This window comes from Parus major, chromosome 2 (genome assembly GCF_001522545.3).
Source record: "Parus major isolate Abel chromosome 2, Parus_major1.1, whole genome shotgun sequence".
Lineage (NCBI taxonomy): Eukaryota > Metazoa > Chordata > Aves > Passeriformes > Paridae > Parus > Parus major.
Genome location: NC_031769.1, coordinates 57325896 through 57350828, shown reverse-complemented (window position 1 = coordinate 57350828; position 24933 = coordinate 57325896). Strand labels below are relative to the sequence as shown.

Genomic DNA, 24933 nt, shown 5'->3' with positions numbered 1-24933 from the left:
GTTGATCTCATACAAGACAATGTTTCTTTCACAAACTTCATCCTGCCACATAGTGTACTGTTCATGTATACATTTGGTTTTCATGTCTAATATGTCACCATATGTAATGTTAACAAAACTTCAGCAGTTCAAACTGCAGGCTATAATTGCTAAAAGTAACAAATCTATAACAAGTGTTTTTAGGAATGCAAGAAATAAAATTAAATCTGTCTTCATGTTGTAACAAGTTAGCAGACATTACATACATTTCAGATGCCATAAACACCGTTTATAATGTCAAAGGATTGTAGAATACAAAGAAGTGGCTGGTTCTCCACAACTGAAATATGGCAGTCAGACTAGTTTTAAAAATAAAACTCTGGGCAGGATTTGAGATTCTGATCATTGGCTAAAATCAATAATCCATAATACTGTATGTGGTTTTATATAGTGTGAGCTGATCCACATTATGAATTGAGAATCCTGAAAGGGCATTTGTTTAAGATATGTAGTTGTATAATGTTTGACTTGTATTATGCACGTGTACAAATATGAATGCACATGCATTCACATTTACTAAATGTTTCAGTTTAATGAGCCTGTGAGGTACTACTGAGTGTAATGAATGACTGTATGAGCAAGGATCTGCCTATGAAGATATGATGATAACTATAAATTAAGAAAACATTCTGCTTAAATAGCCAAAGGTATTACTAAATCAGGTGAAGAGATGTGCAGTTGAGAGGCACAATGTGAGTTTTTTCTCTCGCTCACTTGTCTCTCCCTGTGGGCTTTTGAATATTTGTTCAGTTGTTTGAAAACTGAAAATGCTACCATGAAGAGCAAATCTCCTCCCATATTTACTAAAGAAAGCTGCTGAAAGACTCAAGAATTATACAAGCGGTGCCCTGGGAAGACAGTAGGGAATTTGACCTTGGAAAGATGAAAGGAAGGAAAGGAAAGTTGATAAAGTGCTAATATAATAGATCTGGGACTCAGGGTGGAAAAGGAGGTAGAAGAAATCAACAACAAAGAAACTGTTCATGCTGCAAGGGAGAGAATGCACAGATATCCTTTTAATAATGATTTTTTTATCGTTTCAACTCATACATTAAAATTATATGACAGTGATATGAAATGTTTCCCTTCTAAAACAGCCTTAAATTTCCTTTTTGTTTCTCAAAGATAATTCTTGAAACACTTGTAAAATTATCATATTGAGCAAATATGCTGTAATATAATGAGAAACTGATGTTAAATAGAGTCTTATAAAAAGATGAAGCTACAAAAAGCATATAAACAGCATAAAAATTGCAACATGACAGAAAAAAGCCTAAGAGTTGAAAGACTAGCAGGTCTTTATCATAATTTTTTTAAGACTTCTATTGATGCAATGTTTGCAAATCACTGGAGCCTAAGGAAAATAATGTAAATGGTTCATTATTTAGCTTATTGAACTTTCCTGCAGTTAGGTTGACGGATGATGCCAATGTTTCCCAATCACCAAAGTACCATTTTAAAAGCATTTTTTATTGAATAAAGTGCTTTGAATATTGCACCCTGGAGCTTTATTTAGGGAAATGGTTCAATTGATGTTTTCTGTTTAACCTCACCACTGACCTATCACAACATATTTGGTTAATAAACAACATTATCATTTAATAGACTTAACCGGTTTTATGCATTGTACTTTCTCAACATTACAACCCTGTTCCTTTAGATTTTGTTTATGGATCTGACTTGATTGCAGTCTTTTGAAACAAGATGTTATTTGCACAGTTGTCTGTTGCATTATATAATATTGCATGATCACACCATAGGATGTAAAGAGCAGAGAACAGTATATAAGTACAAACCATTCTTCCAAATAAGAAGGTATAAGAAACAGTTTAGTAATATGCTGACTACACTACACAATTAATTGACTTGAGGAACTCTTTTGAAATTCCTCACATCTGTGTGTATATGTGTGCATCCACATACAGATAAAATATAACCATGCACATTTAGAAGTAGATACATTCATCATAAAAGATGTATTTATCCGTTGTTAGAGTAACCTGAGATAAGTAACTGATTTTGTATTCATAATGCAAACCCTACTTATGCTAGGCTCTTTGTTTCTTATGATAAGTGATCAATATTTCATTTTCTCTGAAAGAGTGGAAGGTTTCATTTGTCTGTCACTTGTCCTCTACATCTGTGGCATAGCAAACAATAAACATTCACTGAGAACCCACTGGATGGGGAAAAAAAACCAAAAATCCCACACCAAAACCCAGCTTCGACTCTTGTCGTCATAGGTGTGGGTTCAGCTCATCTGCAGAAAGCCAGTTACCTTAATGTAATGAACAATCATAAAAGGATATGAGCTAAGTAGGCAAAGTGATAGAGTTCAAAGGTCAGAGACCCAAGCAATTCAGGACATGCTATGAACAGGAGCCTTTGAAGACCTTTGCTCCCCTTAGTCAGAAAAGGTTGATCAGTCATGATTTTTAATGACTGCTTACTCTCATAAACCAGCTATTTATTGGTTATGCTTTCTTCTGCACCGTTACAGTCTCAAGCATTTCTAATTCCAGGATCTTGAATATTTAAATACTACCTTAAAGTGTGGTCAGTTATTTAATTCCAACGTTTCTGTCCAGAGACAACAGAGTTGCTAAAATTAATTACAAGGATACAAAGCCAATCATTTAAAAACAGACAGGGAAATTATATGCCCTTAGTGAAGCAGCTTTTGTGTTTACAAAAGTGAAGCTGTAATGTATGAGACATGTTGTATTGTTTAATTCATTTTATTGTGTGTGCTTATTGAAGCAAGACTAATTGTGTTGTTTTGTCAATGTATTGTGAAAAGCAAATCACTCAGTAGCATAAAACCATCACTTGCATGACCTTCGAGACCCACAAAGAATAACTACTCCATAGCTTGTCTTGAATATTGATTGGTAGTTTTTTCACATGATCAAGCAGTATTTTTAAATTAATAATTTTATTTTAATTACGAAGGGTTTTTTATGAAAAGTGATGGACTGCAAATGTTAGTTATAAAATCATTGTTTATAAATATAAACAAACCAGCACTGACTGGAGACAGATATGAGTTGTTGAACAGTCCTGATGGAAATGGTTGGAAACAGGCAGTGGGAAAAGGATATCTCACTGCTTCTTTCCTGTTTCTAAAGCGATAGCCTTAACTTAAAAATACCATACTTACAGCGTGTCTATGTATTATATAACAGTTTGATTTTGAAACAGATTCTATTGTCTGAAGTGAAGATGCTCTTAAATACTCTGAAAGAAGTACAGGTGGGTTACATGAGAATTCTTCTAAGCAGCAAGACTAGCTTCCAAAATTTCCATCTCTAGTCCTTTCTTACCCTACAAATTGCTCCTTCATATATGCCAAAACTATTGAAGACTTTATTCATGCAGGTTATTCTTTGGCTAAAGTGTCAAGACTCATAGCATTGCTCCAAGAAAGCTGTGAGTACAACTGTGGTGGAACTCCCAAACTGCCCTATGAGGTGGAGAACTGCCAACTGCAGCCACAAGACAGTGGATCTTTTTCTTAAACTAATGTGAGCTCAGAAGAGAATATTGTACATTGAAAGTGACAATTATTTGTTCATAAACTGTTTTGAGCAACAAATACTGTAAATTTTGAGCAGTTCAGTATTTCTGCTAGGGAGCAGAAATGATAGTCTAGGCCATAAGGAGAGGAAAGCATGATAGCCAGGCTTCTAGAGGCTGTGGCCTTAGCAATGAGCTGTACAGCCCCACAGGAGCCAAACATGGTGTGCAGAGCATGTCCTGTGATGGAAACCTGCATAAGCTAACCTAGTGCATAAGCTGTTTGGTTTGATTTGGTTCCATAAACGAACATTTCTAAATAAACGGGATGATTACATCCCCAAAGCATGGACCTGCAGCCATGGTCTGTAACAGTGGTGCTTTTGAAGTTTCACCTCTCCATGTCCCTCTGGAAATGTACTCGTTCCTCAGGTGACTGAGTTAGAAACACAATCCTACTTAGAGAAGCTGCTTCTACCTCCTGAGCTGGCACTGCTCTTGGTGATGGTGTGGGTTGCACAGTTACTGCTTGATTTGGGAAAGTGTCCTTATGAAATCTCTCAATTTGCCTTTGAGTGGAAATCTGTGCCCTGGTAATTAAGTCTTTGATATTTGGGTCTGTGAACTGCAGAAGCTCAGAGGTTTGGGTGGCCTCTAGTGGGGAGACTGCTGACAGAATCAACAAGAGTTCGAGTGGGCATGTGGTAAATGAAAGCACCTGGAAGATTTAGGATAAGAAGACTAAATGAGGTGTTTCTCACTAGCTCACATCAGATCTGTTGCATTTCTGTTTCACAATGCTATTATTTGCTCCTTTCTTTCCTAATTTGGAAGTTGCATCTTTGACATTGTCCCATGAGAGGTAGATGGCCATCTTTACCCTTTGGGTTGCTGCTGAGGAGGAAGAAAATTAGCAAGTTAGCAACCACAGATCTCTCTTTGTCTCCACATGCATTACCTGTCCTAGGAACACTGCACAGTTAGTGGGTTCACTGCATACCTGTGGCTCAGTAATGGGAAGACCATTTAGCCACCTATATGCTTGTGTCTCCCACGCAGCTGGTTTCCATAGAAGGGGAGCTTTGTTATAAGCCAGAGAAGATCCATAAAATATTCAAATAAGTCCCTAACCTGAATTCAAGAAACTTGACACATTTGTGTTTGTGTATCAGCAAATTAATGGTTATCAGCAAATAAATATTATCATTGCAATGGATTCTTGTAAAACAAAATGGTAGTATCACCATCAAAGCCTTCTGTGCTTGTCCAACCTTTAATTGTTTTATCTGATTTCAACCATTATGTCAAGCTCTATGGAAGCCACAGCTGCTGCATTTGCTTGGCATTGTGGGTGTTCTTGATTTAGGCACACTAGACTGCAAGACCATTTTAATGTAAAATTTCAGAAATTTATTGAAGAGACGAGAATATACTCATAGAAGGGAAACCTCAAGAAGAGACGTTCTACTTGCCTAGGAATCCTTTTTCTGAACTCTCTATAGCCAGCCTTTCATTATATATGTATTTGTTAAGACTTATAATGTAAATGTTCATGCCACATGTGAAATACTTGTTTAGGAAAAAAATTCTACATTCTAAAAGGTTTAAGTATTTTAATGGTAAGATCTGGCTATGTTGTTTTGGATGCTGCTCTGAGTCATTCTGAATGATGAGAGTCAAACTTGTCTTTCTCTCAAGTTTTTTCAGTGTCCTTGTAGGCATCTGTTTGACTTGAGCCTTATTGACTGATTCTTGTATGGTATTTGCCCTGATCAATTTAGAAGAAAAAATAAAAATGCAATTGAGTATAGGCCAGGTATAACAACACAAAATGAGTGTGCTGCAAAATACTAATTTAAATGGTATGTGAAGCCAGGCATAAATAAAATAATAGACAGATTTGAGCCACCAAATATAGAACTCTTAAGTCCTAGCTGCAAAAGGACACAAATAAGATGATAGGGTTTTAGTAGAAAGATGCAATTTACAGGTCAGAATGTAATAGTAACCCTTCAATGTGAAAGTGGAAAATTAACCTTGGAAGTACTGGGTCATTTGCAGCTTATATGCTACTTCTGGTGAAGAAGAAAAGTTTGTAAAAAGGCTTCCTGTAGTTTTCAAGAATTTAAAATGGTACTTTTCAAAGTGTGTTCTATTCTCATCCATTACTGCATCTCACCATATTTTCATCTTGTGATGCCTTCACAGATGGCACTTCTAGGGTTTTTTACAGGTTCACACAGGATTTTATTCCAATTTTAAATTTTCCTAGAAGCTGAGGTGTTTTATCTACTTTGTGTGAAATTCTTAGTGACCGTCATGTCTGTTGAACTTACCAAGGGAATTTTCTGCTTTCATATTTTTTATCAGAGTTCTTGGTTTTTATTTTTTTCATCTTGCCTAAAATTAATAGCAGAGCCTATTCATCCATAAAAATCCAGGATCCCTAAAGATCATGTGAACTGCATTATAGTTATCTTTCTAGTGATCTAAAAATCTGGTTTCCAGTAATGATTAGCATTTGGAAAACTAAAAGTAGATTGAGGAGAAGCTTTCTTTAATCAGTAGGAAAAATTAGATATGGAATGTGTCTTGTATATAAAACAGTAAAATCAGTAAGGCAGTTTTTCTAAAATGTTCGTTTTTTGAAGGAATAAATCTCACAGTTGTGGTGTGAGATAATTAAAGTATTATACAGAAAAATGTTGAAGCCAGATGTCATGCATTTCAAAGCAGCAAAATTTTGAAAAAGGGACTTTCCCATGTGAGTTTGTGGGATGCAGTATTGTAAGCTTGGTTTTCATCTTATTTGGTGTAAGAACATATTACTGTTGAAACAAAGTATTAAAATTATGCAAATGAACAAAGTAAACTAAAAATAAGGTCCTTTACTTACCTACTTACTAGCTAGTACATTGTCTCAACTTGCATGTAAATGTAGATGTAATAAACTATTTTATATGGAAATACTCCCAAAGTCTTTTACTTACATAATAGTCTTGTTGATACAGAAATCGTACTCTCATTTTGCAAAATTTCTACTCGATGTCCTTGATGTATTGTTGAATGAATATGGGGTATTTCTTAGAATAGTTATTTCTGAACAGTATGTTCTAAATACCTCATTTTCAGCAATAAGTTCAAAAAAGTTTTTTATATTCTCCATAAGAAATTTTGTAAGCTTTTCAAGGGAAGCATGTAATTGGATGTGTTAAGATTTTAGTCTGCTGATGTTTACTTTTTTCCCCTAGATTCTTGGAACAGTTTACACTTTTACCCTAGCAACAGTTGTTTGGCTTTAGCCTCATTTATATCACAGTATCATAGACCTTTCACACTTAAATATGTATCTTTTCTGGTTTGTTTGGGTTCTTTTATTTCTTTCTTTAGGTAGCTCTGGTGCAGTGGACAGAGAGTGTGGGTCTCACTCTGGTTAACAGGGACCTGACCTCAATGCAGCTGAAGACCCCTGGTGGACACATCCTGACATACTATATCCTGCAGATCTTCCCCTTCACTTCCGAGAGCAAGCGCATGGGCATCATAGTTAGGGTAATTTGGGGGATTTTCTGGGTGTTTGGTTTGATTTTTTTAAAAAATACTGGCAGATCAGACTAATCCATTTGCCTGTGCATGGATTAACTGAATATGCAATGAATGTTGCATCATTAAAATGTGTAACAAGCATTTAAACTAAGTTATTGGTAAATTTTTAATTGGCAGGTATTTTAAAGATGCAGAGCTTTCTGGTTTGGGTTGGTATTTGCCACCCAAGAAAAAAAATATAAATTAGAGGGGACATAACAGTGAAATTTAGTTTAGGGATGCTAAGAATCTGTTATGCTTGTTGACTTCAGCTAGAACTGGTCCTCTTACATGGAAATAGAGGACATGTATCTCAATGGAATCAGAGATAACACTGGAAATAGTAACATCAAGTAATAAAACTTACTTCTTGGCAAGGTACTTTGTCTTTTATAAATGGGAACCTATTGAGTGCTTCAGAAGGCAATTAAGTTATTGGTAGGTAATTGTCTTTAAAAACAGATATTCCTCCCCCCTCACTCCCCTTTTTTTTTTGTAAAATTTTAGGATGAATCTTCAGGAGAAATTACATTTTACATGAAGGGTGCAGATGTTGCCATGTCCACTATTGTACAGTACAATGATTGGTTAGAAGAAGAGGTAAGAAAGAAAATCAACATTTACAAAAATTAAAATTTTATAAAAAATTAAAATCTAAAATATATCAGGTATAATTTGGATATGTTTAAAGGAGAATCTGAGGCAATGCAGTAATAGATTTTGAACTTCAGTTATGCATATCCTGAATGGGTTTTAAGGGATTAAAATTATTTCCAATTCCTGAATAACATACAAGAAAAGCGAAGCTGGTAGTAGTAGCAGGACACCTTCCTACTTAAAACAAGGAAGTTGTTTTTCATTGACTGACCTTTCACATAAAACCTAATTACTTCTGAGAAGTATTCTGCTATAAATCTGTTTAACCTGTAATGCCCTGGTTTGATCAAAATCTGCAGCAAGGTATGATTATGAATTACAGACTTTGACAAGCATTTGTCCAAACTAATTTTTTTTTAACCACATTTATTAAACTTCAAATAAAATAGTGACTGAATTTCAAACCTGATTAATATTTTTTACTATGTGTTCTAGATGGTACCAGCAATCATCTTATTTTTGACCCTACATACAGCCAATATGTTAATACAATGATTACACCATGTATGTTCATAATGGTATTGGCAATATGAATCAATACATGCTGCAGGGCAGTTTGATTTATTCAGGGACATGAATAAATTAAACTCCCTCAAGACCTAGCAAAATGTCATAAAAATTACTTTTGGCGATAATGATGCACAATTAATTGTAAAATACTTGTTTAATTTATTTAGCTTTATGAGGTCAAATCAATATGTGTTTGCACTGGAGAGCCTTGTTTTTCATTAAGACATGCTATTCCATGGCTATTTTTAATGTGTAGATGCTCTTCTGATAAGAGATACTTTCAGTGAAAAAAGAAATGTACCTCTGTACATTAATAGTAGTATAACACTACTGTTATGTGCCTCAAAAGAAGTTTTAATGTATTTTAAAGCTTCCTCCTAAAAGAAATTTTCTTTATGCTGAGAGGAGATCTAATTGACTTACTAATAGCAAACCACTTCATTTGGGGGACCTGAAGTATAATTGCTTTTCATCCTGTTTGTGGCTTCTCCAGAGCATTTTAAGTGTCTAAAGAAACACCTAAAGTTATGGTACAGATATACCCTGTTAGCATACAGTATAAAGCATGAACACAGGATTGAATATTTGTATAGCTATTCTGTGCTTTGGTTCATTTAGTGTGGTAATATGGCACGAGAAGGACTGCGCACACTGGTTGTCGCCAAAAAATCACTTACTGAAGAGCAGTATCAAGATTTTGAGGTATGAATGGACAGGGTGGTCTTGTGCTTTATCATATTTAATTACTTCAAGGAGAAAATTTCTCTTTTAATTTTTTTAAGGTTGCAAATAAAGATGATTCATGTTTAAAAAATAGATAATTGAGGTATTGTCCATAATATGTTAAAGGCTTTTCCATTCATTAGTGATGGTTCTAGAGTCATATGTAGGATCCTGTTTATTTTATTACTGGATTGGACAGTGTTTTCCCAGAAGCTAGTGTAATGTTTTTGTGGCTTCTGCATGACCTAAAAACTCTACTTGTTCTCAAAGGTAAGGCCTTTCCTCCTTGGAAGCTGTGATGCCTCATTCTTAACAGTTCTTCAGGAGGCATTCTCTTTAGGTGAATTGTCGGAAGAGCCCTGTATAACATTGGGTATAAAGTAAAATTGCTCCTTTAGTCTTGTTCTTCATTAAAGAAGTTTAAAGACAAACATTTAGCCTAATGAATCCTTGCTATCACTGAGACTGAATGTATACTTTATGAGTCGTAGCAAACTCTTAAATGGTTTTGTGTTTGTGCAGAGTCGATATAACCAAGCAAAGTTAAGCATACATGATAGAAACCTGAAGGTTGCTGCTGTTGTAGAGAGTTTGGAGCGAGAAATGGAATTACTGTGTCTCACTGGAGTAGAAGATCAGCTGCAAGCAGATGTTAGGCCAACTCTAGAGATGCTAAGGAATGCTGGAATAAAGGTACTAAACACACATTGCTGACATAACAGGTTATCATTTATTAACTTTTCAAATTAAGATATACTTTATATTTGTCTGCATTTAGGTTCTTTCAAAATGAGAAATGTGTCAAATCCTAAACACATTCTGGGCATGAACTAGCAGAAAGAAACAAGACACTGTGTGTGAAGTTCCCTTGCTTACCACAGGTTTCATCAATCTCAAACTTACTTCTGTAGGAAAACTACCAATGGATAGATATATGTGTGTTTCAGTCATTTATCCCCTGGCTGTCTACAGTAAACTATCCTTGCTGACACTAAATGAGTTTGGCACAAGATTTGTGTGACAACAATGTTTTCAGGTTTGGCACTCGTAGGAAGTTTCAGCAAAGATCAAAAGGTGAATTATTCAAACTAGAATTCAGAACTGCCGCTGGGGTTTGTTCATTTCATATTAAAGGATGACATGAAAAGCCATGCAGAAGAGTTGGTTTGCTAGACACCTATCAATTTCACATATACAAGTAATGCATTTATTTGAGGGAGGGTTTCAAGTAAATATATGAACAATATCTGAGGGGAGGGGGCAAGATTATAAACATTTCGCTTTAAGCAGTGTCAAGCTCTGTTCCAAATAGTTATAATGACTTTGCATTGTTTAAACTCAATCAGACACAGTGGGGTATTTTTGCATATGCTGCTTGTGCTGGACTTCAGCCCCTCCACAATCTGTGGGAAGGGCAGCTCAGGCGGACAAAACAAACCAGAAGAATTTTGGAATGCAATGACAATCATTTCCTTACACTGGTGATTCCGTCATCTCACTAACTAGTCATTGTACAAACAAACCTTGGTGTTAAGGGGCCAAGAGTGCTGTCACACATTAAGAACAGAACAACTTTATCCCTTAAACTTTACTGCCTTCTCAGCTTTGCATGGTCAGTGGGCAGGATCTCTTTGGAGTGTTGGGACTGTAGCTCATGCTCCAGGATTTGCTGTCTCATGGCTTGGCTGCTGTTTTCTGAGATTATCACCTGGGTCACAGACTGTTGTGTTGCATCATTTTGCTGACAAATGTCATCTGTATCCTCACTTTTCTGATCAAGGTAGTATCAGGGCCATAAGGAAAGGATTTCATGCTTCCCTAGAGCTTTGCTTTATCTTCATATACATTGAGACATTGGCCCTTGTGAGAATGGAAGGGGAATGGAGCTGCAAAAAGTAAAGACAGTTCTTTTCTGCTTTGCATACTATTGCAGTACAAACTGTTAATTTTTCTTTAAAATGCACAAATCAGTATATTTTCCTGGATAATCTAATCCAAAAAGGTGACAGAGAAAAGTTGGAAATAGATGTCATGTAGATTTGGAGAACAGACATGCTAATATCCAAAGGAGTAACCTCTTACATTATTTTGCAGATATGGATGTTAACAGGAGATAAACTGGAGACAGCAACTTGCATTGCAAAAAGTTCTCACTTAGTGTCTAGAAATCAAGATATTCATATTTTCAGACCTGTAAGTATAGTTCTAACTTTTTTTGTTGGTTTATGAAAGGACAGCTAATAGCAGTGTTCCTGTATTCAATTAGTAGTTGGCTGATTGTTGAAAATAGTTTTGTTACTGTACTGAGTGTCATAGTAATGGTCAAGAGAGTAGTGCTTAGGTTGTAAAATTACAAAGCATTTAAGGATGTTGTTTTCTAGACTTGTTGATGTGCTGTAGAAATGTTTTTATCCATGTTTGGGTGACCCAGGTTCAAGACCCATTTTACACCCTTCATAACAGACATAGCAAGGTACCTCTAAATAGTGATGGAGAGGGGTCTGTGTGAAGTGAGATGCTGAGCCACTAAGAAACTATCCATGCATTTAGGCTGTCTGAATGTCATTCTTGCTTGTTTTGGCATTTTCATTGATAGAACTCTTTAGACTCAAGCAGAATTAATCCTGAATGAAACTGCGAACATCCTCTGTATAAACAGATCAAACTGGTATAAGAATTTTTTTTCATGTCATTTTATATATATATGCATTTTACCAACAGACTTTGTTAGAAAAGTAAACTGAATCTTCTTCTACACATTTTATATGAGTAGTATCCACTTGACTGAAGTCAAGCAAAAATAGATTTTCTAGACGTTGATTGATGCTGTGCGATCAGACGTAATGCGTCTGTTTGTTCTAAATGAACCACTTGCACCTACAGAAATAATTATATGAATATAATTTACATGTAAATGCATTTTCTTCTGAAGCATCAGAATGGCAAATTAGACCCTGCAGACTACTATTTGCAATTAAATTATTAATGCTTCTGATAAAGCTTCAGATCAATTTTTGTTGACCTTTCCATGTTGTAGTACCACAAATTAAGTCTTCCTGAACACAATGTATTTAGTTGAGTCAGATTTTTATTTTCATTACCTTGACTGGTAATAAGAGATCAGCATAAAAAAAAAGGTGTTAACTTAGAATACACAAAGTTTTAAATTAGTTAGAAAATTTATTAAAAAATATAGAAAATTTATAAAGAATTAATTCTGTGGCTATACCTGTTGCAAGGAAACAACTGCTGAATTAATGTGAGAAAATATCAAGCACTATAACACTCCTACTGTAGTTATAAATTAGAAAGAAAACACCTTTTGCTACTCTCTTTCCAAAAAGCTGTATTTTGTTTTTAACAAAATGTTTATTCTTATAAGTCTCAATTTCTACAATTTGTAATTCTGGAGGTATTTACAAATTAAAAAAAAAAAAAAAGGCATTCTGTTAGGTGAAATATAGAACATAGAGGACAATCACTGCTCCTTAGTGTGCACAAGTGCTGGCATCTCTTCATCGCTGCAGTGGAGAAAGAATGTGCTAGGCCAACAGAGTCTGGTGTTCCTAACAGCTGTCAGACAAGGAGGTTTCTCTTTACATGCTTAATTGTGGGAAAGAAGGAAAAAAATTCTAAATTGGGTTTTTCTCTTTGCAGGGGCTTTTTAATGTAACTCAAATTTTATGGGTAGTAGAGCTCATCTGGAGAGAGAAAGGTTCTTTGAAGTGCATCTGGCTGGGTAGTAGTGGGTCAAGGACAAAACTTCACATTCAATGTAATTAAGATTCATACATTTTAAAAGTAATTTAATCAAAGTGTTGACAGAGGTAAAATTAAAAGTGTAATCAGAGCTTGTGTTTTATTCTGTGCTTGGAACTTTGTCTAGCATGATAGCTTTAAAATACATTGATATTTATTGGGAAAAAAACCCAAAAAAACAAACAAAAAACCTAAATAAAAAACAAAACAAACAAAAAATCAAACGATAAAAAAGCAAACAAAAACCCACCAAAACAAAAAAATACACCACACCCAAACCTGCCAGTCTCTTCAAAATCTGGTTATAATTTAAATTTTTCATATTCTGCTTATAGCTCAAAACCTTCCAAAATGCATTTAGTGACCTTTGACTGCTTTTTGCATTTCACAGCTGAGCCTTTCTGAAAAAATTATGTAAACAAAAAATCTATGATGCAATGCTTTCATACTATGCCACTTGATCTTGTCTTCAGAGTCATGCAAGAGCCAAGAGGATTAGTACTAATATGCATCTTTATGTGCCCTTTGAAATCTGTGCCTGGTTACCAAAACTGAAGGAATAATTAAAAGGAACACTTTATGTTATTCTAAGAACATATTTTACTGGCTAATAAACAAAAATAATTGAGGTTTGCTTGGGAAATTTTTCTGTTTTTCTCTAGATCTGCCAGGATGAAAATACTCAAGACAGCTCCAAATTCAGACATTTTAATGTCATGAATTAATTACTGCTTTAGCCCTTGTGAACTTTGGTGAAGAACCACTTAAGCTGACAACATAGATTTTACTTATTTGATGATTACTCTTTCACTTCATAAGATTTGAGGCTTATAGTGAAATTCCATGGGTGTTAGGCTTGAAGTGAGATAAAACACTTGAACCAAGGCTTCTGGGTATGAGTTTTTAAAACCTGATTTTTTAGGCAGGGGTTTTTTTAAGCATATTACAAAATCTTTTAACTGAATGTTTTTTATTGAAGGTCGCCACTCGAGGAGAGGCTCACTTAGAACTAAATGCTTTTAGGAGGAAGCATGACTGTGCCTTGGTGATATCTGGGGACTCACTTGAGGTAAAAACTTGGTTTCTGTTAAATTATTTATATGCTTATGGTCAGAAAGTAATGTATCAGCATCTTCATGCTTTTTTCCCAAGTATTTTCCCATACTTTTAAAAAGACCTTAAAGGTACTTTTGCTTATCACTGAGTGCAAATTAGATGATATATGTTGTAGATGTGCAAATGTTGCTGGGTTTCTGATCATCTATGATATAGTAATAATGGAATTTGTATACAGCATGCTTTAGTACTGTCTGTTCTCTTAACCTCAAAGCATGTTGGTGCTCAAACTGACATTCTCTTTGATTTTAAATATAATAAAGCCACAGTCAAGGTGCATCTATCCTTCTTTTTTTCCTCACGGTTGGATGTTGTACATGGAAAACTTAATTAAAAAAAACCTTTATACTGTGTTTTTGTGTTGGGCTACATGTAGTAATATTTAATTGTAAATAAATCCAAGTGTCTTTTTTTTCCTCAGGTTTGTCTGAAGTATTATGAACATGAATTTGTAGAGCTGGCTTGTCAGTGTCCTGCTGTAGTGTGCTGCCGATGTTCTCCTACCCAAAAAGCCCACATTGTGAAACTGTTACAGCACCACACCGGGAAACGCACATGTGCAATAGGTAACTCTTGGCACAATCCTCCTAATAAAATCTGTAATAAATGTAATCAGCAGGTGGCACCACGGAGAAATAGCTGAAACAAAACCAGAGAGACTTCTTTACCAACCTTTACCAACAGCCAGGTATTGCATAGTTGTGGCACAAAATGCCATTCCATGAGAAAGGTGTGGTTATCTTCTCTATTCTGCAGGAAATTCTTGATTACTGAAGTAATTAATCATAAGTCATAGATTAATTGTAAGAACTTAAAAATATGTAAGAGGTTTCTCAAATACTGTAAGGCCAGGAGAATAAAACCTCTGAAGAACTGAATATTGCAGTGACATTTTCCAGGTGATGGAGGAAATGATGTCAGCATGATCCAAGCAGCAGACTGTGGAATTGGAATTGAAGGCAAGGTAATGTTAACAGTTTCACTGTGAAATGTGTGTCACATAGCAGTAGAATCTGATTAGAAGTTTTATTCTTAAACAACAGTGAATTGATCATTTCTAATTAAAGTATTCTGCAAGATGATAAGAATGCTTAGTCTTTAGTATTTTTGCTTGGATGTCTTGTGCTTCATCTTTTTGAAAGCAGAAAAAGCTATAGTTATGTCTGTGTAGCATTTACCTGGAAGAAGCAGGAGAAGCAATGAAACTTACTTGTTACAGCCCACTGCATCTTAGAACATGCACAAAAAAATTGTTGTGTCTCATTGCAGGGTTGATTTTCAAAAAAGGAACAAACTTATCTTTTAAAATTAATTATTGCTAAGAATTTTGAAACTTGATACACATATTTTATTCTGAGCTTCAGAATAATTGAAATATTTTTCTTTTGTTCTAGGAGGGAAAACAAGCTTCTCTAGCAGCTGACTTTTCTATCACACAGTTTAAACACATAGGTAGGCTGCTGATGGTACATGGTCGAAACAGTTACAAAAGATCAGCAGCACTTGGTCAATTTGTCATGCACCGAGGCCTTATTATTTCAACTATGCAGGTATTTAAATCTTTGTTTTCTGAATAGTTAAAATCCCTATGTCTGTCTTTGACATGACACAATTAACCAGTATTGTTATTTTTTCTATGTTGTATTGTTCTGTATAAAGAATTATATTAAATAATTAATTATCTACTTTTCGTAGGCTGTATTTTCATCAGTCTTCTACTTTGCATCTGTTCCCTTGTACCAAGGATTCCTAATGGTAGGGTAAGTCAAAGCAACAGTTATGATATCTGGTAGTAAATACAGCAAACTGGTTAAATAACACCATGGGCTTGGTGTCATCCACGTTTTCCATGTGTTTATCATGGATACACTACCAAAACCTGGGATGAGTGTACCAAGAAAAATCACCCAAGGTTGGATATGCACTATATGAGGGGGGAAGTCTTGTTATCAGTTCTCTGGAGAGAGGGATCTGCATAGCCTTAGAAGATACCATAGAACCTGTGCACATACGGGGTGAAAACAAGAAAAAAAAATCTCCCAGACCAGACCAGCTTCAGCTGTCACACAGATTGATGTACAAACCTCAGTGAGTCACAGGGTTTTAGTTAAAAATGGAGCTGAAGCTACTATGAATTTCCTCTGAGAGTGCACTACCCAAGTTTGCCACACAGATTTCCATTCATGTGAATATGTGCAGCATTAGGAACACCTTGGTCATGTTGCAGCAGCAGGTTTACTAATATAAAGTAAATTAAATCTTAGTCAAACCATGGTCTGATTACACCAGACTTTGCAGAGGCAAACAGTAGACCTCTCTAAAACAGTAAAATGTTTGTAAAGTTGTGCTAAGTTCCAGGGAAGTACATATGGAAGTGTGTATCTGGCATGTGTACAATAAAATCCAAAGCCACTTACAGAGCTGTTAAGACTCTTATTCATCCATCTCCAGGTTGTCCAGAATATAGTGCTCTTTTTCTTCAATTTTCATGCAGCCATCTGTAGATGAATTTAAATGTTAGGTCTTGGGACTGGTTGTCCCAAGTGCAAGTGCACAGGGAGTATGGTAACAGGTGATATAGAAGAAAGAAATGTGTTCACTGGTTTTGAGTGTATAAGACCTCTGCACCTTCTCACAACTGATAGCTCTCAGAACCACAAGAGCAGGTTGCATGTGAAAGCTGTATTGGTAAGCTGCCTCAGTACTGGGAAAAAGAACCAGTTTTAATTTCACTTACATAAAAAGAATAATTGAACTCAGTACATCAGTTTAAAATTGTATCATACGAAAGCGTTAATGCGTGTTCTTTCCTTTCTCCTAGGTATGCAACCATATATACTATGTTTCCAGTCTTCTCTCTAGTATTGGATCAAGATGTGAAGCCAGAAATGGCATTGCTATATCCAGAACTTTATAAGGATCTCACAAAGGTATGAATGTCCTCAGTGCTCAACTACAAACAAATGCTGAAATCTCCAGTGTGCAAAATTGGGAATTCATGTAATTATTTTCTTAAGGTATTCCAAGCAAGACAGATTGCACAGCTATTTCCAACTTCTGTACTATTAAAATAATCCACAGTACCAAACACTTCAATCATTTTTATTAACACGTTTCTCCAGGCACCAGTGGTTGTACTGAAATAATTCAAACCTGAAGGTATGTTGATAAAGCAGCCTTGACTCTGGCCCCAAAATCTCTGATGTGGAGTTATTTATGTTTACATTCTCACATCTTACTTTTCCTTTTTAATTGGTAGATTAATTTTTAGGTTTATTTTTTCCTAACATGCAGAAATTACTGCTGATGTCTCCAAAAACTGTCTTGTTTTAAATAACATGTATTTATACCTGATATATCTGAACTCAGTCATCCATAAATACTCCTTTCTTTGTGTTTGCACATACTTGCAAACAATTAACATTTATAATTTTTTACCCACAAGAGTGAAATAAATCCCAAGATTCTGTTGTAATAAGTTTTTTGAAAAGTGCTTCTTCTTCATCCTATGCTGTCAACTAGGAAAGTTATGATCCAAGGCAGAAGCAGATGGTCTTTTTTAGGGATAGCAAATTCTTCAAAGATGTTTCTAAAAGTTCAGAAGCAGACTCTAGTTAAAGAATATCCAAACTTTTCCAAGCCTTTGTCTTTTTAATTGCACTAAATTAACTATTACCTATGTTAGTCTGGGATCTTTTTTTTTCTTCTGTTGGAGATCTTGGTTCTTTCTCTGCTTGAGAATCTTTGTCATTTTTGAGATTTCAGTCCATGATCAAATACAAAAAAGCATGGCCTTCAACTGCCTAAGAGTCATAAGCTTTCCTGTGGAAAGCTGTTCACAGAACATGGAACTTGCTACAGTAATGAAGTGCTGATTCTAGATTGATCATTTCTTTTGTGGCAAAATGGCTGCTTTGTTTGGCATTTTATCCTTTAAAATGTGTATCCTTTCAGCTCTTAGGTTCTAACATTTCATCAGTACCCTCGCAGAATGCAAGAGTCATATGACATGTACAGCATTTATTCTTTGATTTTTGCATATGTTTCAGTCTGTACCATTCACAATCAAAAGATGTAAAGTTAATTTGGTAATAGTTACTTGCTGAAAATTTGCGGTAGTCATAAATTTATTCTATGAAAGCAAATGGGCAGTTTATTCAACCTTTAGAAGTTTCTAGTAAATAACGGCAGATTTGCTCAAGGTTTTGTTCAGTAGGTACACAATGCTGTAATTATTTTGAAGACTACATTTTACAAATTATAAATAAACAAATTTTGCTGTATTTATCGTTCTGAAAACCAGCCAGAGCATTGCAAGCTAAAGTATCTTTTCTGTTTAAGGCCTTAACTTCTTACTCCCAAATTTAGATTTTGTGCAATTTCTAGACAAGCTTGTAATGAAGAATCATAAAAACAAGTAGAAGCTTTGTAGCCTTTATCACTTCAAATACTGCTTATTTTTCTTGTAAAATGTTTCTCTAGCAATGAAGTATTAAAAATATATGAGCTGAGTAGATTTATTTTTTTAAAGTTGTGTTTAACTGTCCTCTCACATGTTTCCCTTAGGGAAGATCTTTGTCATTTAAGACTTTCCTCATCTGGGTTTTAATCAGTATTTACCAAGGTAAGAGAGAGTCCTAATTTTGCTGAACTGAGAAATTTTTGTCTGCTATTAGCAATATTGTTTTTCAGCTGCAGGTTGAATTCCCAAAGCTTGACATTTCATCAGCAGTTATATATATTGCTTTCTGTTTATCTCGTAAATCGATATTCCTGTAGTGTGCCAGGCCTATTCAAAACACAGCGTGATTGGTATTTTTATTGGTGCATGTCGCCGAAAAAAGGACATGTTTTTAATTAAATGCTAATCCAGAAAAATTTTAATGAGTGCTTATCACATTGCATGTATTTACACAGTAGTTTTCTTTCACTGAATGACAGAAGCACTGTTGAAGAAATCTGAATTATGGAATCAGTTAAAAGTAATTACACTTTCAACAATATCTCATTTATTTGTAGCACTTGACAAAATGAGGTTAATTAACAGTTCATCAGATATATTGCACTAAAAGGTGTTTAATTTTCTAATAGTTTTATTTCTGTATGGCTTTGCTTTGATCGGCTTATTTCACATGTACAAAGTATAGTAAATAAATATCCTTCTTTTAGAAAGATCAGTGTTATAAAAAAAAAAATGCTGGACAAATTTTCATAATGAGCAATCAAATGTTCAGTGTGCAGTTGTAAAAACTGGTACAGTGAAATTTTCCTTCAGAGTGTATTGCCAACCTTGTGTGCCTCTCCACCCTACCCAGGTGGGATTCTGATGTATGGAGCCCTGCTGCTTTTTGAATCCGAATTTGTACACGTCGTTGCCATTTCCTTCACTGCCCTGATCTTGACTGAGCTCTTGATGGTTGCACTGACCATACGAACATGGCACTGGTTAATGGTGGTGGCTGAATTCCTCAGTCTTGGCTGCTATGTGGCCTCTCTTGCATTTCTTAATGAATACTTTGGTGAGTAAAAGTGTTTTAGCAAAGAGCTGTTTTGTATTTTTAATAATGTTTTTCTCTTCCTTTTTTTTTTCAATTAAGAATAGGTGATGTTTTGAAATGCAGCTTTCTTTATTAGAAATATAACTGAATCCAAATTAGGCCTAATTATGTTGGGTTAAAATATTCTCTTACCCTTTTCTTCTAGAATCCAACAATCTTAATCCTGTTAGTGTGATTTATCTAGATGACAAGCTTTACTCAAACCACTCATGCCTTTTCCATTCTTGGTCTGATATTGACAGTCCAAACTGCGTACCTTAAATTTGGTTTGAGATTTGCAGTATTGAAAATAGATATGATTTGTAAGAACTCAGGATCTTTCGCTGAATTGGTGCATTATTTTGTACACCAGACCAAGTGGACCTCATTAGATGTAACTCATGAGACTAAAATTGCTGAAGTATTGTTAGGGAGTGATGCAGCAGCCTAGTAGGAAAGATACCTTATATAGGAACCATTGCTTCATAATTACAGTAAGCTTGTGTTAAGCTTGCTTTAAGTTTTGGTATGCCATACTGTGTCTTAAGGTTCTGATTGTTTATAGTTAACAAGATGAAAGAACACATTTTAACTGCAAATCTTAGGAGTCAATCCTTTAGTAAAAATAAAGTATCACAGTACAAATGTAACTTACAGAAATATACATAATAGCTTTAATTATACCTCACAAAGAGCAGAATCCAGCTCCTTCTCTGCCTTTTAGGATCTGATGAGTACAGAGTTGCCCTTCTTCACCTGTCATTTCACATTAGCAGAATTAAGTGTTGCATGGCAGTTTCTAGAACTCTTAAAATTCTGCCTTCACTCTCTCAGTTCCCAGGTGTTCAATGCTAGTGTAGTGTGTGTGCATTATATAATTATTTATTTAATCAGTAAATGCTTCACTGCCTATCCCAGGTGTTCTGTTACTTCCCAGATTTCTCAGGAGTCAAATTTTATTGAAGAAACAACCCTGCTGGGTACCTGTATTGTGCATTATTTCAGGTTTGCCAGAGCACCCTTTTGTTTTCTCTGGCACCGATGCACAGACACATTAAGAGATGATTGGGTTGATTTTTGAACCTCCACAGTCAGATTACAAATTAAAAGAACAAACAAGAACAGATATATGTACTTGCACTTGAGCCCAGGCTCCCAGGAACTTCATAAAGCAGAACTTGCAGCTTCACTTTTGAAAGTCTGTAGCACTGGTGATGGCCAGTCCTTCCATCCTTTCTGGTGTTGTTCTGTGAAAAACACTTTTAGATTATGTTCACAAAGGTATAAAAACCGCAGGAACTTTGCTTCTTGCAAATTTTTCCGTAAAGGGGAGTGTTTTCTTCTCTGTGCTCGTGTATTTGCTGGGCAAGCCCAAGCAACTGAGTCCATAAATGGTTGCATGGCTTCTTGCAACCCAGGGACTTCAATTCTCTATTTCTAGTATTTGAGAGTACTGAAAAGGCTGCAGTTTCATGAGATTTTGTAAAGATGTATTTTATTGTGTGTTATTCACCAGTTAATCTGAGAAAATGCCTTTCTCTTAGTCTCCTGCTTAATGCTTTATTCTTATTCGATCTGTCCCATTATAACTGGGGGGAGGGAGCTTTTTTTGTATGGAATGTAGCATAAACCTAAGTGATGGTGTGCAGTTCAAGATATAGAACAACTTCTGTGGATCAGGAAAAACGGTTCAGACCAATAATTCTTGGTCAATAAAGAATTTACTTCACTGGCAAATAAACTTATTTCAGTGATGTTGCTTACAAGGATCATCTCCTTCCAGAGAAATGATATGATGACATGGCACTCAAATTAGAAAGGAAAAAAATATTTGATACTGTTCTACAGCTCTGACTCATGAAAGTAAATTATTTTTTATGTTCCTGAGTTAATTGCACACAGTGGCCTTTTTAGGGTGTCTTTGATAGGTTACATGGGCTTTCAGTATGTCTGAGCAGGCTTAGGCTAAAACTGCATAAGAAGTTTATACATTGAAATTTAATATGCAAAGTATTTTTAATGAGCAGAGTTGGAGCAGTAAAGCATTTCTTTATTGCATTTTCTGAAGTGAATTTTCATTCACATGATCAAGTTGTTTATACAGTAAATTATACCTTGAAGTGAAATGTAAGAAAAGTGCCAATCTATTCACAATCTTAAAACATGACCAAATATAAAATCTCTATGTTTTCAAAGTGTTTTGATTTAATTGCTGCTTAAAATAATCTGATTGACATGTGAAAGGCAATACTAATCCAGTTAATGCTACTAACATCTTTTTCATTTCCTCTTTGTGTAGCTAACCTGTTTGGGCTTTATTTTTTTGTTGTTGTGGTTTTTTTTCTTGCATAACTTTTGTATTTTCTGTAAATCTATCCTTTCATTTTCCCTCTTTGTGAAACAGGTATAGGCAGAGTGTCTTTTGGAGCTTTCTTAGGTAGGTGAAGTTTAACTTTTCTTGAAGTTTTGGGTTGACTTTTTGTTTTTTGATCTTTAAATATTCACTCAAGAGTAGCAAATTTCTTAATACATGTGGTTTAAATAATGGGAAAATGAAAAAAAAAATAACTGTTGGGGTTCCCTGAATTCTGGGATCTTGCCATGATAATTAAATGTGACCTAATTATCACAAATAGGGTAAAAAAAAAATCATTAGCAAGCATAGTGTGTCAGTATTCTTGTTAATTTTTTGTCATAAATAATTAGCTTTTCCATGTAGCTTGTAGCAATATCACTACATTGTTTTTCCTTGAAATTTTTTCGACTGTAATTTAATCTATGATTTTAAGAATCATTCTGCATAGATCTTGTAAGAAAAATAATCAATACAGAATAAAAGATACAAGCTAGAAAAATTTCTAGTTGGGAACTTATAGTGGATAAACATCATTCTTACTATCAGAAAAAAAAAAGCTGAATTAACTTTTTATTATGAGAGAGTCTTGCTTTTAAACTGAAATTCTGTTTCCCCTAAAAATTACTTCAGCTGCAAAACAGTGTGAGGACCATAAAGGAACTCCGAAGTTCCTGTCTAAAAAAAAATAATAATTGGCAAAAGCAAAAGGCTGAGGTTAACTTTCTGTTACTTTATTGTCCCTTTTTTAAAAAAATTGGACAATAGCATAAGCAAACAATTAAGACACTTTTATTGACTTTGCACTGTGGAAGTTCCAGTTTCCATGTTATTGGCTCCCATTACTTATTTTCCCTTTTTGTTTCTGCAGATGTTGCCTTTATCACAACTGTGACCTTCCTGTGGAAAGTGTCAGCAATCACCGTTGTAAGCTGTCTTCCACTTTACATTCTCAAGTACTTGAAGCGCAAGTTCTCTCCTCCAAGTTACTCCAAGCTTACCTCGTAATAGTGATTATATTCCTACGGTTTTTCACTCACACCACTCTGCAGATTGCATATTCACTGTGCTTTAGTGTCTATGGATTCATGTTGGACTAAAGAAACCTAAAAAAAAAAAGTTAAAAATCAAAAGGGATAGCATGAATAGAGCACAAAAAGAGGAGGAAACATCTGACAGATACAATAACACAGAAGTACACTAACAACTATCAGAGATAAACTAAATTTTCTTCGTGTTGATTTTCTTTCTTTTTTTTTCAGTTGTTGCAATTATAAAATAAAACCAAATTACCTTTGATTTGACAATGCTTCTGAATGGTTTCATTGCTACTGTAAAGGACCTTTTGCTACTGTAAAGGATTTTTTCCAACTATGTTTATCTACTGCAAGTTAAATTGAAAGTTTTGTTATTTATTACATAAATTTCCATCTTTAATTATTGTATAACTTCCTAATTCAAGCCTTTTCTTTAATGTTTATATATGGAAAAGTTCATTCATCCATACTTACTCTAACAAACCTAATACCTGTAAATGCCCGTGTCTGTATTAGCAGCTATTATTCCTCATCAGACATTGATTAATATGCACTATTTGAATTATGTACTGATGTCTGCATAGCACAGTATTATTTTAGGAGCTGTTGTCCTATTTGTACTCTCCATTTCTGGCACCAGTAAATTACAGATGTGTGATGTTGACAGCAGTTCTTTAAATGCACATTACAGCCAGGTTGCACAAAAGCTGTTTAAAAATTAAATTATAAATTCTGTACATAATTCCACAGCACTTATTGATCTGTACAGATATCAAAACATGGCTGCTCGGTAAATATGTTTTAAAGTTCTTATTCATTTTGTATTTGTAAAACTGCAAATAGTGTCAAAGTACATTTCTATATATGAGAAGTCCAGTAAACCTTGTATTAGCTAATATGTTTAAATTGCCTTGTAATCTGTTTACTTAGGTTACTCAGGTAAAAGAAAATAAGAGGAACACATGAACATCATGGTAGTAAAATCTATCATCTTCCAAGTTGTAAATGTTATGTTTTTATAACTTAGTTTGGGTGCAAACTTGTTAAAAAAAAAATCAAAACATTCTTGCTTGTAAGCTGTCAGAGTTGAGTATCTTGGCTGAATTATGACACTTTACAGCAGCTGAAGATTTGTTCCAGAAACTCAAATACTCTGATGCAATCTGAAGGGTCCAAATTTTGCACACTGTACTGGCAAGTAGGATATATTCATTTTCCATTGTGATATAACTTTGCTTTCTCACGAAGTACATATAATGAATTTGGCATAGTCTATTAATCAGTGGAAAGGAACAACATAACTATTCATGTTTTATTAAATATTTATGTGTGTGTTTTTAAAATCCACTTAATATGGATGTCATTTTTATGTTTGACTCTATGCCTTTACAACATAATTCCTCGTTTACTCTCTTTTCCCTTATGCCATTATTACTTTGGATGAGTAATATTTAAGTTACAATTATAACTACTTCCTGGGAGAGCAGAGGAAATAGCTGCAGAGCTATTTGGATTCCACCCCACTCCATTAATTTTTTTTTTCAAAGTTTTTATAACTAGCTATTTGTCTGCTTTTTTTTAATTTTCATTCTTCATTATAAAAGCAATAAAGCCTAATTTCTACCAAATATTAGTGGTACATGTATTAAATAAAATACTGAGGTAGAGTTTCCTTTAATTACCCAACATCACAGACTAGTTTGTCCTGTCCCTCTGTGAACTCGTTTCTTTAAATCCCCACAAGATGTCACTGTTCTTGTATATTAGCAGGAGCCTTTCTGCTTTCGGCGTGGTTTTGCCAAGATGCTTCTGATTTACATTTTTAGTTTAGTTCTGTGGCATTTTTGTCAGGTGTGCTTTAATTTTTGTTTTCCCCAATAAGTGGTGATTACTTTCAAACAATTCAGAAAAGTCACCGGTGTGCAGTTCCTCTGAAATGGTGGTGGTGTTTTCTTCTGACTTTGTCTTCCACGTTGTAGCTCACAACCTTACACATAAGATCCAGGAGATAAGCAAAAGCTTAGAGTTGGTCGTCTTTCACCTATACATCACATCTGTGAAATTAAGCAGAAAATTAGGAAAAAAACCCAAAAAACCAGAA

General features: G+C 34.8%; 1 protein-coding gene across 2 annotated transcripts in view; it reads left to right on the top strand.

Moving 5' to 3' along the window:
• ATP9B (ATPase phospholipid transporting 9B (putative)) overlaps positions 1 to 24460 on the top strand; it is a 154154-nt gene extending 129694 nt beyond the window's left edge. The window contains exons 16-30 of one of the 2 annotated variants that reach the window (XM_015617835.1): positions 6946 to 7107; positions 7648 to 7740; positions 8926 to 9009; positions 9553 to 9723; positions 11125 to 11223; positions 13769 to 13858; positions 14327 to 14471; positions 14805 to 14869; positions 15300 to 15455; positions 15601 to 15665; positions 16727 to 16835; positions 18472 to 18529; positions 19221 to 19424; positions 21847 to 21879; positions 22667 to 24460. In XM_015617835.1, the coding sequence (XP_015473321.1) occupies positions 6946 to 7107; positions 7648 to 7740; positions 8926 to 9009; positions 9553 to 9723; positions 11125 to 11223; positions 13769 to 13858; positions 14327 to 14471; positions 14805 to 14869; positions 15300 to 15455; positions 15601 to 15665; positions 16727 to 16835; positions 18472 to 18529; positions 19221 to 19424; positions 21847 to 21879; positions 22667 to 22803 (1671 nt within the window). In that variant the 3' untranslated portion in view covers positions 22804 to 24460. The remainder of the gene's footprint in view (positions 1 to 6945; positions 7108 to 7647; positions 7741 to 8925; positions 9010 to 9552; positions 9724 to 11124; positions 11224 to 13768; positions 13859 to 14326; positions 14472 to 14804; positions 14870 to 15299; positions 15456 to 15600; positions 15666 to 16726; positions 16836 to 18471; positions 18530 to 19220; positions 19425 to 21846; positions 21880 to 22666) is intronic. The other variant, XM_033512027.1, reaches the window with a different exon arrangement.
• The last annotated feature ends 473 nt before the right edge of the window (positions 24461 to 24933 follow it).